At 36.6% G+C, this 14,331-nt stretch overlaps 1 protein-coding gene across 3 annotated transcripts in view; it reads left to right on the top strand.

Annotated features, from left to right (window-relative positions):
* Window positions 1–12,581, top strand: part of ZEB1 (zinc finger E-box binding homeobox 1) — a 216,275-nt gene extending 203,694 nt beyond the window's left edge. For all 3 annotated transcript variants that reach the window (XM_038388627.2, XM_038388628.2, XM_043509537.1), the window contains 3 exons: window positions 1,467–3,277; window positions 5,238–5,418; window positions 10,100–12,581. In XM_038388627.2, the coding sequence (XP_038244555.1) occupies window positions 1,467–3,277; window positions 5,238–5,418; window positions 10,100–10,632 (2,525 nt within the window). In that variant the 3' untranslated portion in view covers window positions 10,633–12,581. The remainder of the gene's footprint in view (window positions 1–1,466; window positions 3,278–5,237; window positions 5,419–10,099) is intronic.
* Window positions 12,582–14,331: the final 1,750 nt, after the last annotated feature.

Here is a 14,331-nt window from a genome sequence, read left to right on the forward strand (position 1 = left end):
ATGTGTAAAACCAAAGATAGGCAAAGGAATTTGGGGATGTTTTGTTCATGTTATGTGTATGTATACAATTTTTAATTTTAAAAAGTGGACAGCCTTTGCCTTGACCTCTTTACTTGCATGTTGTACCTCTTTCCCTTGTTCTTTGTTGTACACCTTTCCTCTATCATTTGCTTGTTTACCTTTTTCAATTATATCCTCTTTCTATGTGTTTGTAGAACACTTAGCATGTTGTGGCCACTACTGGAAACAAGTAATTTACAGTAATAGTAATAAATATGACAGCTACCCACCTTACTGTGTCTGTGTATGCCACCATACAAGGGTAATAGTAATAAAGTACTGCCCCAAGCAAAGAAGGCAATCATACCCAAGATTTTTGTAGATTGTCATCTCAGCAGTCAGTGTTTCATTCTGTATGAAATTCTAAAGGTTAATTTTGGTCATTAAAAAAAAGTCCTCAATTTCTCCCCTCCCCCTCTTCTTTACCGATTGAAGACAGTCAGAAAAGAAGTAAAAATGAAGGTTTCACATTATCCTTTTCTACTACTTTGCCATCTGAATCAAAGAAGCAGCATTTAAGAAAGCTCTGTTTTTTCCCATCCGAGTGCATTTTCTCTGGCTCTCTTTTGTTTCTTCTCCCAACTAACAACACCTGTGTCTCATCTCCTTACTTTCAATGGTGACTCTGTTGGTGGAAGAGCCAGTGCTGGCACTCATCTCTCCCTGCAAAGAGGCAGACCTACCAACTATTCTCTTCCTCAGCAGCAGAGCTATGTTAAGAAGTCAGTGCTACCATTGGGCTTGACCACCAAGCTGGCTAGCTTGTAAGGAAGCTTTACAACTGATGTTCATCTCTGACATCAGATCACATGCATGTCCTCTGTGTGTGCCCAATTTCCCTTTACTTTGGTGCATCTATGTGACTGATTACAGTTATGGGTAGATAGGTGGCTAGTTAGTGTTTGTGTATGTGTGCTTACTCCAATACAAAAAATTATAGGATTTTACATCACCATTAATTTTGTTTATGCCACTTTTTTTTTGGATTTGTCGTTGTTTTAGTCTCCTGCTTTATCACTTTCTAAAATACTTTATATTAGCTACTATGGAAGCAAAGTTATTGTTTGGGTGGAGTTTAATGAAGTCTACAATATAATATCAAGCCAATTTATATGTTGGGTTTAGACACTTACACCAAGGTTTGGAAAATGCTAGAATTTATCATGGCCATATGGGGCCTGATCTTTTATTTCTAGTGCGCACACAATTTGTATTGAAATTCATGGAAGGAATGCCTGATCAGGCGCAAAGGTGGCATAATTATCTATATTGTTTAATTGAATGTAAAGTGTTTGTTGTCAGAGTCATGTCTGGGACCATTTGAGAGGAGAGAGATTGTTTTCCCATTATTTTAGTATAATGGAGATGCACTGTAACCTAATCGATTCTCATTTGTCTTTGTTTAGGAGAGAAGCCATATGAGTGCCCAAACTGCAAGAAGCGTTTTTCCCATTCTGGTTCATATAGCTCACACATAAGCAGCAAGAAATGTATTGGTTTGATGCCTGTGAATGGTCGAGCTCGGTCAGGGCTCAAGACGTCTCAGTGCTCCTCCCCTTCCCTTTCCGCATCACCAGGTATCCCAGCGAGACCACAGATACGGCAAAAGTTAGAAAACAAGCCCTTACAAGAACAACTTCCCATTAACCAAATTAAAACTGAACCTGTGGATTATGAATTCAAGCCCATAGTTGTTGCTTCAGGAATCAACTGTTCAACCCCTTTGCAAAATGGGGTTTTTAGTGGTGGTAGCCCATTACAGGCAACCAGTTCTCCTCAGGGTGTGGTGCAAGCTGTTGTTCTACCAACAGTAGGTCTGGTATCTCCCATAAGCATCAACTTAAGTGACATTCAAAATGTACTTAAAGTGGCAGTAGATGGTAATGTTATAAGGCAAGTATTGGAAAACAGTCATACTAATCTTGCATCCAAAGAACAAGAAACAATCAACACTGCATCCATACAACAAGCTGGTCATTCCCTCATTTCAGCTATCAGTCTTCCTTTGGTTGATCAAGATGGGACAACCAAAATTATCATCAATTACAGTTTGGAGCAACCTAGTCAACTTCAGGTTGTTCCACAAAATCTGAAAAAAGAAAATTCTGTTCCCACAAACAGTTGCAAAAGTGAAAAATTACCAGAAGATCTTACAGTGAAGTCTGAGAAAGATAAGAACTTTGAAGGAGAGACCAATGATAGCACTTGCCTTCTTTGTGATGACTGTCCAGGAGATCTCAATGCACTTCAAGAATTAAAGCACTATGACCCAAAAAATCCCACTCAGCTTCCTCAGCTCAGTGAAACAGAAGCTGAGAAGTCTGAATCCCCTGTTCTATCAGAAACAGGGGAGAGCAACTTATCTCCTGGTCAGCCACCTTTAAAAAATCTTTTATCTCTTCTAAAAGCATATTATGCATTAAATGCACAACCAAGTGCAGAAGAGCTCTCAAAAATTGCTGATTCAGTAAACCTACCACTGGATGTGGTAAAAAAGTGGTTTGAAAAAATGCAAGCTGGGCAAATTTCTGTACAGTCTTCTGGACCATCTTCTCCTGAACAGGGCAAATTAAGCAATCCTACAGATAATGATGATCAAGCAGGACCTACAAATCCAAGTGAACCCCACAACAACACAAGTAATTCACAAAACTCCCTCAAGATAATTAAGTCTCAGACTTTATCAGTGGGATTGACCCTGAATGATTCACGAAGTAACACGCCATCCCCATCACCACTAAACCTCTCTTCATCCAGAAATTCACAGGGTTATGTGTACACAACAGAGGATGTACCGGAAGAGCCACAAATAGAACCTCTTGACCTTTCACTACCAAAGCAACATGGAGAAATATTGGAAAGATCTACCATAACTAGTGTTTACCAGAACAGTGTTTATTCTGTCCAAGAAGAACCTTTGAACTTGACTTGTGCAAAAAAAGAACCACAAAAGGACAGCAGTATTACAGACTCTGATCCTGTTGTAAATGTAATCCCACCAAGTGCCAACCCCATAAATATTGCTATACCTACAGTCACTGCCCAGTTACCTACAATTGTTGCCATTGCTGACCAGAACAGTGTTCCATGCTTAAGAGCTCTAGCTGCCAATAAGCAAACCATTCTGATTCCACGGGTGGCTTATACATATTCAACTACAGTTAGCCCTGCAGTTCAAGAAACACCGCCAAAACAGACTCAACCTAATGGAAATCAGGTACCTAAGCCTGTGTGTATTCTTATACGTACTATATTTAGAGGTGTGGCATAATTCAGGTCATTATTTTTACCAAACTAAAACACTTTAATGGTAAAAGAAAAAAAGCCAGAATTGGTTAAAATAGTGTTTAAATTGCTGATAATATTTATTTTGGTTGCATCCTAATAAGTGGGTGATGGAAGTTATTGTAACATTTATTCCTTTGAAGCCAAGCTTGTACATAGTCGGGCAACATACAGAAACTAATCATTGTGTCAGATTTTCAGGACCAGTTTTAAATCCAAATAATAGATATATTATCTACTTACGAATTCCAGTACCCCTGGTTAAAAAACAATGTAACCAGACTCATATACTTTGCTGGCTCACTATCCCCTCCAAAAAAATAAAAAAGGCTGTGTGGGACATCTTGACCCTCCTATTTCGCCCTTCCTGTCGGCTCCCAGCCAGTACTAGCTTGATCTGGTGGGTAACTCTTCCTATACCATAATGTAACTTTAAACAACTTTAAAATGAAACTTTCATTGAAAATGGGGCAAGTGCTTGTCCCTTGCATGTGTTGTTTATGTACACTGCTCTGTTTCTACCTCAATATATGTCTCTGAGTGATCAGAGTCGATCCCACTGGTAGTTGTGCACAAATTATTAAGGTAGGAACAGAGAAGAATTAAAAAAAAAAAAGATACATGCAAAGGACAAGATCTTTTCTTGGTTGACTCCTTGTAAGTGGGTGATGGAAGTTAATGTAAACTCTTTCCTGTACAGTTGGAAACTGGTCAGCCTGGGTTTGGACAGACACAAGGTATGTGTGTGTTTGTTATATATTACGCTCATGCATACTGAGGTAGCTAATACATATTTTATTTGGATTTGAAAACTGATGCCAAAAATTTAATATAGTTTTTGTGACTTGCTGATACCATTAAAATATGCTTTTATGCTTCTTGAGAGTGAATTTAGCAGATGAATCATCTGGGGCTACAATTACAGTATTATGGTATTATAGGTACAGTTTTTGTTCATGGAATATTAGCATTCCCTGGCTAGCTACTTTAGGTTACATTTGTAACAGAATTATGGGACAGAAAGTAGCCAGTTTTACAGAATTGAACACTAATGTTAGCATAATTTTAATTTCCATAAAATGGTGAAACATTTAGATGCAAACAGTGTACCTTAATGTAAAATACTGTTAGAAACATCCTTGGTCTTCCACATTTCCAGTGCCCTTTTATGTACCTTTTCATTCTATAATCTCATTTCCCTCCCTTATCCAGCTCTTACTTCAGGGGTGGCCAGCCTGTGGCTCTGGAGCCGCATGTGGCTCTTTGCAGGTTAATATGCGGCTCCTTACCTAGGCACGGATTCCAGGGCTGAAGTTATAGATGCTAACTTTCCAATGTGCTCAACCCCCTAGCTCTGCCCCAAGCCCTGCCCCCACTCCATCCATTCCCCCAAGGCCCCTGCTTCTTCGCCTGCAGACATGCGAAGGAGCAGATTGCGGGGGGAGTGGAGAGTAGGTACTGATTGGTGGGAGCAGGCAGGAGGTGCTGGGGAGTGGATGGGGGGCTGCTGACGTATTACTGTGGCTCTTTGGCAATGTACATGGTAAATTCTGTCTCCTTCTCAGGCTCAGGTTGGCCACCCCTGTCTTACTTGGTGTGTCTGTGCTCCTCTGAAGTTTGGCTTGAAGCCAAATCTTGAAACTCAAACATTGCAACTCTGTTAAGTACTGGTTTTCCAGGCTTTCTAGTTGTAATAGATCAGGAAAGTTAGTGTCACAAAGAGAGAGTCTTTTCTTGGCTATGTAAATGTTAGAATTAAACAACATTGTTTGTCAATTTATTGAAATTAAGTGAAATTACAACTAAAATTCCAGAATATGATTTATAATCTCGCTTACTGTGTTGATGGAATTTGTACAAGGTTTGATTTTTTTTTTTTGTAATTTTCTTAGGATGAAAGGCAAGATACTAGCTCAGAAGGCGTCTCAAATGTGGAAGATCAAAATGATTCTGATTCAACACCACCCAAAAAGAAGATGAGAAAGACAGAAAATGGGATGTATGCTTGTGATTTATGTGACAAAATATTCCAGAAGAGCAGTTCTCTATTGAGACACAAGTATGAACACACAGGTATGTAGTAGTAAATATAGTTTTCTTATTTTAATTCTGATTGGATTCCATGCTTCAAAAAGAACATATAATATGTCCATGGTTGAAGGGTGGAAGAGAAAATAATAATTTTTTTCATCATCATGGCTCAATGCACACCTTTTTCAGTAAACCTACATTTTTTATGTTTGTTCAATTTCCATTGCAATTCCAGGATTATGTTATATTTTTAGGGACTAATACAAAAACATTAAGTGATCAAGTATCTCTTCTCCAGCAGAGTCATGGTCATGATTATCTGACAGCCCCTCTAATCAGGGACTCATTTCCCGCCTTCTAGCTCATACTGCTGTTTTCATAATTATTATTTACTCACAAAGCACTTTATATGTGTGGGACGTTTTACATACAACTAAAAGACAACGTCCCTGCCCCCAGGCATTTTACAATCTAAGAGTCTAATCTAAAATTGTTTGGAAATCAGTGGGAGTCTTCAGTGAGCTTTGAATCTTTCCCAAAAAGAATAGTGTTACAGTCTTAAGTTTTTTCATTTTTATTTTTCTGCGTTTCTCCTTTCAACTCCGGTTCTGGCTTTTTTGGTCATTTATTACATTCCTTTACTTTAGTCTTTGCTATCTTGTGTATTAAAGACGTGTTTTGATATGTGTATCTTCATATGCCTTTTTCTTTTTTTATTGACTAGATCTCTGTATTATTTCTCTGTTTATCTGCATTACTCTTTTTTTTAAATCTCTGTTAGGTTTGGTTCTTAATGGTGTATTGTCTATTAATTCTGTTAGTTTTCTTTTCAGTCTTTCCCATTCAGGTCAATTTCTCAGAGTGTTTTTCTCAACAAAATTTGTATTTTTCCCAGCTTTGCTTTGCTAAAGTTTAGTGTGTTAGTTTCTCCTCTTTTAGAACACACTAGTTCTTTCTATTTTACTTTTTAATTAAATATAGAGCTCAGGAAAAGTGCCTGTTTGACAGTACTAGACATGGAAGTCATTGCTCTTCTGTGTACTGTGATCAGAAAACTACCATTTGTCTGCATCTTTCATATCAAGGCTAGGCCTATACAAACTTGTTTTGCCTAATTTCTACCCTATTTAATTGTGAGTTTTGAACGCTGAAACCAAACTAACGTTACTGGGTTTTCTTGTATTAATTTAGATGGAATATATGGACCCAAAGAATCAAAGGTGTTAACATGACCCTGAAACTGCATATTAAACAGTTTTAAAGAAGTGTTGGGGTACAGAGACCTCAGCCAGCTTAGTCCCATGGCAAACATCATTACAAATCATTTTAATCTTTTATTAAAGATTCAGAGAAAGAAGAAAAACAGTTAAAGCATTTGAAATGTAAAGAAATAAGTAAGGTTTTCATTTTAACCACATCCCTTTTTCCCTTTCTCTTTAGCTGGGGAGAGTCTTTAAAAGTGTGGCGGGAATAACTTGAGAGTCTCTTAGATAGTATCAAAGATGATGATAAATGTCCTTTTTGGAAGAGGAAAGTTAGTTGGAATGGGCTGGAGCGGTTGTTACTGTTTTTGTTGTTGAAGTCCAATTCCATTTCCTAGAAGACAAAACAAGACACACACACACATGCACAGAGAGAGAGAGCGAAAAGAGGAGAAAGAAAACACAACTTCTGTTTCTGGTATTGCCTTTCACTTGCATCCTCATTGCTGGAAAAACACAGGCACAGCTCACGCTCTTATCTGCCACTCTGAGACCTGGCAAACTTGTACCAGCATTGGGTTGTTTCGGGGACATTGCCTTTAGCTTTTTGCTCAGAGGCTTTCAGCAGTGTTGCAAAATATACATTCTTGGCTGGTTGAATCAGATTCTGATTAGGCAGAATGCAAAAGGGGAAGGAGAAGAAGTAAGGTGGGGAAGGAAAAGGACACACTGGGGAAAGGGATGACAAAGTCTCACATATGAGGTTGTGTTTGGGATTCATCAGAGCCAGTGAGTGGAGGTGGAGCCCTTTTATGGCTTGGTCTGGTCAGGACATCTCTTGGGATTAGGACAACCAAGACACAATGATTTTACAATGGGTCCCAGGAGACAGTGCACGTGGCAGCTATGATAGTGAAGCTCACTTCTTCCCCTCCTTTCAGTCAGCAATTCTCTCCCTTTGCTTTCTCTCAGTCTCCTTTATTTTAAGGACCCCAAAAGGGACTGATGGGCAGAATACTCCATCCTCTCATTACTTTGTCCACCAATAGGCCTAATTTCAGACACACCAATTTTGGTTCATTGATTTCTGATCTCACACTGTTATTGTTTACTAGGTCTGATCTTGATCAGTTTTGTTTCAGCTAATTCTCTTTTCTCTTCTCTTCTCTTCTCGTTTTATTTTTTACCTTTTCCCATCAAATTGTTGTTATAGCTTATTGTAACATTTTATGAACTTTCACTTTTCACAGTTGAGCTCACAATTAGGGTAAATTTATAGGCCCAATTATCACAACAGTTTATGTTTAGAAGAGACATTAAAAATAGCAGAGAGGAGACAAAGAAAAAAAATCTGAAAACTGGAGCAGAGAGAAGACTGAGGGATAAACAAATACAGAGAGACCGAGCAGGGGGTAGGAAAGAGATTTTTCTAATGAATTTGTAGGAACAGAATAAACACTTGTGCCAATCTATTTTGGGGGGGAAGGGGAATGAAGATCTTTCTTCTCCTCTCTTCTTAACACGAAGTGAGCAAAAATATTTTAAGTGAGTTATGAGTGGAAAAAGTGGGATTAAAATCTAGGTTAAAAATGGATTTGAATTTGAACTAATCTTTTATAACAAAAATGTTTCATGAAATTCACCACGATTAATTGGGACCCTATTCCTCTTATCCCACCTAATTGTGGGATGTTCATTCATTAAAAGTAGCACCCAGGAGCCACTCTATCAACTTCCTACATTCTGTTCAACTTTGGCAAATGGCTTTCAAGACAGCCATCCTTGTGTTCTCAAATTATTCAGCTATGTAGAAATTCAAGAAATTCAATTCACACAGTTCAACAAAGGAGTTAAATGGATGTAAGCATGTGATTAAGTCAGTGAGACTCAAGTACGTGCTTAAAGTTAAGCACATTAATTGCTGTGCCAAATTGGGGCCTGAGCATGCAGTGGATGATGGTGCTGAGTCTGCCCTTTGTTAGAATGGGAAAATAGGGTTAATAAGTGTTGCAATTTTCTAATATCTTTTATCATCTTTTTTGGAATAAGGTTTTAGTTATCAAGATGGATCTTTATAGTTCCATTGAGTTAGCTATACAACTGGCCTAGAGTTGCTCTCTACAGACCTGTCTCCATTCTCATTCTGTGATGAGCAGGGCATACAGTCTCCTGATAGTCTCATCACAAAAGGAAGACTCATTCATTGAGTGCAGAAAATAAGTCATTATACACAAGCCTCTGACCTTGTGATGTATGTCATATTCACTCAGAACTTTGGATGGGTTTATTTAAATTTATTATTTTGATTTGATTTTTATTTTTATTTTGATTCAGCCTAGAATTTAGGCTGAAATTCAATGGGAAATGGGTTAAGTCCAAAGCAGACTGCAAAGCATAACAAAGGGATCTCATAAAACTGGGTGACTGGACAACAAAATGGCAGATAAAATTCAGTGTTGATAAATGCGAAGTAATGCATATTGGAAAACATAATCCCAACTATACATAGAATGATGGGGTCTAAATTCACTGCTACACAGAAGTAAGAGGTATTGAAATCAGCGTGGATAGTTCAAAAAAACCAACATTAGGAAACATTAGGAAAGGGATAAATAATAAGATAGAAAATATCATAATGCCACTATATAAATCCATGGAATGCCCACATCTTGAATACTGCATGCACATCTGATTGCCCCATCTCAAAAAAGATATTAAAATTGGAAAAGGTACAGAGAAGGACAACAGAAATCATTAGGAGTATGGAATAGCTTCTATATGAGGAGAGATTAAAAAGACTTGGACTTTTCAGCTTGGAAAAGAAACAACAAAGAGGGGCTATAATAGAGGTCTATAAAATCTTGACTGGTGTGGAGAAAGTGAATAAGGAAGTGTTATTTACTACTTCACATAACACAAGAACTTGGGGTCACCCAATTAAATTAAAAGGCTTCAAGTTTAAAACAAACAAAAGGAAGTACTTCTTCACACAACACACAGTCGACCTGTGGAACTCGTTACCAGGGGATGTTATGAAGGCCAGAACTATAACAGGGTTCAAAAAAGAGCTAGATAAGTTCATGGTGGATAGGTCCATCAACAGCTTTTAGCTAGGATTGTCAGGGATGCAACACCACACTCAGAGTGTTCCTAGGCTCAGTTAGCCAGAAGCTGGGAGTTGAAGACGGAATGAATCACTTGATGATTACCTGTTCTGTTCATTCCTTCTGAAGCACCTGGCATTGGCCACTGTTGGAAGACAAGATACTGGGCTAGATGGACCATTGGTCTGACCCATAATGGCCATTCTTATGTTACGTCTTGGGATCCTTTGAAAATCCCAACAACCCTGAGAAAAGAACATCTTCTTAAATAAATCTCCCAACAGTTGTACCAAAATCCAAATGTGAAACCGCTGCTTTTCAACAAATAGTCTCCACGAACCATAGATCATATGGAAACCAGTAATAACAATTAAAGTGTAGAAACTAAAATTACAAATATTTGCTTATTATTTTTAGGTAAAAGACCTCATGAGTGTGGAATCTGTAAAAAGGCATTTAAACACAAACACCATTTGATTGAACACATGCGACTGCATTCTGGAGAAAAGCCCTATCAATGTGACAAATGTGGAAAGCGTTTTTCACACTCTGGGTCTTATTCTCAGCACATGAATCATCGCTACTCCTATTGCAAAAGAGAAGCAGAAGAGCGTGATAGCACAGAACAGGAAGAGACAGGACAAGAAGTCCTAAATAATGAGCATGCTGGTGCCAGAGCATCTCCATCGCAGATCGACTCAGATGAGAGAGAAAGTTTAACGAGGGAAGAAGAGGAAGACAGTGAAAAAGAGGAAGAGGAAGAGGAAGACAAAGAGATGGAAGAACTTCAGGAAGAAAAAGAATGTGAAAAACTACAAGAAGTAAAGGAGGAAGAAAGGAAAATTGAAGGTAACATGAAGAGTGAAGAAGCTGTAAATCAAGTGAGCAATGTAGAACAAGAAGCTACTCAGAATGATGAGCGGGTGTCAGAAAAAACAAACAAAGCTTAACTGATAGGGTTTTTTTTCCTATAAGGAAAACAACTAATTGGTAATGAAGTTTGTTCTATACTATATATGCTTAACATAGAAACACAGTAGTCTGCATACTGTGATTTCTGTTCACTACTGTGTAAAAAAATAAAATAAAAAAATTATAGTAAAATAAGAAAATGAGAAAAAAAAAAGAAATCCAGGTGTGCCTGAACCTCAAACCTAGTAATTTTTCATGCAGTTTTCAAAGTTAGGAACAAGTTTGTAACATGAAGCAGATTAGAAAAATACAGTGACTCTGGAAGCAAAGATTTAACAGGTTGTAGGAAACCTGATTTATTAGACAAGCATCTGGCATCATTTGTTTTATCAGTATTAATTTTCATTCTTATGTCGATTAATTTTTTAAGCTGTACAATTGGGAGAGATTTATATGATTTTTTTTTTTAATCCGGAAAACATTTGCTAAATCCGCTTCAGTATTTTATTATGTTTAGAAAATGTGAGAACTTCTGCACTACAGAATTCCCTTTCGCAGAAAAGTATAATGCAGTTCCAAACAGTGCTAGACTACCTTTGTAAATTCAACCTAGAAGGTAGCAATATAACATTAGATGTTGTAGTAGAGCATATTATCATTTAAAGTGTATTGTTAGCCTTAAGAAAGCAGCTGATAGAAGAACTGAAGTTTCTTACTCATGTGGTTAAAAATGTAGTTGAAAAGATTGTTGTTGAGTTCTGATTGCAGGGACTAACAGTGTTAATACTGGTAAGGACAGCAAAGTCGTCAAAAATCAGTGTTTGTAATTGTGTTTTGAGTATATAGTAACAATATGAAGGATATGATATGAAGCTTTGTATCTCCTTTGGCCTTATGCAAGACCTGTGTGCTGTAAGTGCCATTTATCAGTATTTTAAAGGCTCTGACCAGCCTTTATCTAATGTGTGGCCTACAATAACTAGCATTTGTTAATTTGTATCAAACTTCTAAACTAAATCATGCGGGGGAGGGGTAGGAAACACTCAACCATCCAAGAAGTAAGAACAGTGGTACATTTCATTATTTAATTCTTCAGTATTATGTTTGGTTGATATCTAATTTGCAGAATTTCTCTACAATAATTACAAGGGAAAATTTCTAATCTGCTTTATTGGTTTACTTTAATTTCAGACACATACATGACATGTTATCTGGCTCATAAGTGTTTCCAAATGTTAGTTATTATGGACCCCATTTATTAACAATGTTAGCTGATTTTTACCTATCAGTATTATTTTATTTCTTTTAGTTTATAGATCTGTGCAACATTTTGTACTGTATGTCTTCAAACCTGGCAGTATTAATACCCTTCTTACTGACATATGTACCTTTTTAGTTTTAGAAAACTTTTATATTTATGTGTCTTATTTTTATATTTCTTTATTTATTACACAGTGTAGTGTATAATACTGTAGTTTGTATTAATACAATAATATATTTTAGTATGAAAATTTGGAAAGTTGATAAGATTTAAAGTAGAGATGCAATTGGTTCTCTTGCATTGAGATTTGATTTAACAGTGTTATGTTAACATTTATACTTGCCTTGGACTGTAGAACAGAAGAATTAAAATGGGAATGTATTAATTTTACAGTTGCAATCCATTCATTTTACCTTTACCCAGTTTTTAATATAAAGCTCTTACATTTTGAAATTCACTGTGTGACTAATAGCATGATGCTCTGCAGTTTTATTAAGAGATTAGCCTAACCATAAAACTCTCATTTCCTTAGGAAGCCAAATTAGAATAATCTTATAAACAGTGTTGGGAACAATGTTTAACATTTTTGTGCCAATTTGTTCCTGTATTCATGTATGTAAGTTACAAATCTGAATCTTCATTTTTAAGTTCCTTGTTACATCATGGTCATTTTCTAGTTTTTTACCAGGCTCCCCATCTCACAATAAAATGCGTCAACAAGCCTGACTTACTGTCGTTATTCCAATAATATAAGATGATTATGTTTTGAATTATTTTTATGAGATGTCATGCAGACTTCACTCTGCTTGGATACAGATACTCCACTTGAGCTGTGTGTAGGTAACAAATGAATAAAAGTAAGGCATAGGGATAGCTGTTTTGGTGGTTCACTGGCTTCTATAAAGATCAATACACCAAAAATTTTGGTTTCAGAACAAAACCACATGTTTTCTTGGATTTTTGTTGTTTTTGGATCTGTATTGTATATTTTAAAAAGATACATCTCATTAACACTTATTTTAAAGAAAATAGTTCTGTGAGTGTTTTCTTGATTTAGCAATAGGTTCAAGTATATATTGCTGTTGGACTTCCTAAAAATATTGAACAGACATCTCTGATACAGAAAGCCACTAATGTAAAATTAAGGTTTTTAAAAAAAATTACACCTGAATTTGCATTAGAAACTGTAAGAAACTCGTATCTTTACATTGCATATACTGAAAAGAAATGTAAAAGAATATAAAGAAATGTACTGTAAACACACACCATTTACAAACAATGTTCTGCTGTCTTAATGATCCCTAAAGAGCATTTTGATGTGAAGGCCATGCATCTTATGCTTTACATTCAAATAAAGTGTTTTGAAACACTTTAAATCCTATTCTAGCATGACTCTTCACCATTAAGACATATAGAGGATTGTTCCTATGTAACTATAAGATAGCTAGCACTTTGGCTGTATTTCATCACATAATATACCAAATATTGCAAGGTTTAAGTGGAGTAAACTGCCTACTAAACAATATGCACCTTTTTGAGAAAAACCTAAAATTGATTTACAATGACGAAGAAAGATACATTGGCTTTTAATTAATATCTTTGGATTATAACAGGAATTATGCAGGAGGCTTATGACTTCTCTCAGGGAAAACTGAATCTGTGTCTAAAGATCCTTTAAAGGCATAGTTAACGATGCCCCTCTTAAAACACTTTTCAGAACAGGCATTTCAGCACCTCCACAATTAAGGATGATTATATTAATAAACCCAGTGAGACATTTGTTGGAGATGTGGGGGGAAGAATATTTGCTTTTGCACTGTAAAAATGAAACAAAGGATTTGTGCAAATCAGGAAGTCTGTTATCTGCTGTTACACGTGATAAGATTCAGTTATATAAATCCTAGTTGCATGTTAAAGGCCAAAAGCTTTCGGTTCTAGAACCTCAAATGAAGCAAGAGAAAACTATGCTCAGATAGAAAACAGGTTCTGAGTAATTTGGAATCAGGAAATTCTATGACCTTCTGTGAGGAGATTTATATTGACTACAGTTTTAAACCCCGTGTTAAAATTCTGAAGCCAAAAACAAGAATATCAGCTTTAGCACTTGTTAGATTTCAGAGATGGGCTCTGATGCTACTGGCTTATGGTTTTGACATCATGTATTGTCCATCTGAGGAACTCAGATGCATTAGAGTAACTCTGATGCATTATCCTAAATGCAATTAGAGGAGTAAAATCAATTGCAACAAGGTGGAACTCTGGAGACCTGGATTGTATTCCAGGCTATGTCACCAAGTTCCTACGTGACCGTAGACAAGTCAGTTAAACTCTCTGGACCTCAGTTTTTACAATAGTAAGATGGGGATCATACTTATTGGTATATATTTCACAGGGGTGCTGAGAGTTTAATTTTATGAATGTGTATGTAAAATATTTTAGATCCAAAGATGGGAGACACTGTGTAACTATAAACCAT

Source organism: Dermochelys coriacea, chromosome 2 (genome assembly GCF_009764565.3).
Source record: "Dermochelys coriacea isolate rDerCor1 chromosome 2, rDerCor1.pri.v4, whole genome shotgun sequence".
NCBI classification, from domain to species: Eukaryota; Metazoa; Chordata; order Testudines; family Dermochelyidae; genus Dermochelys; species Dermochelys coriacea.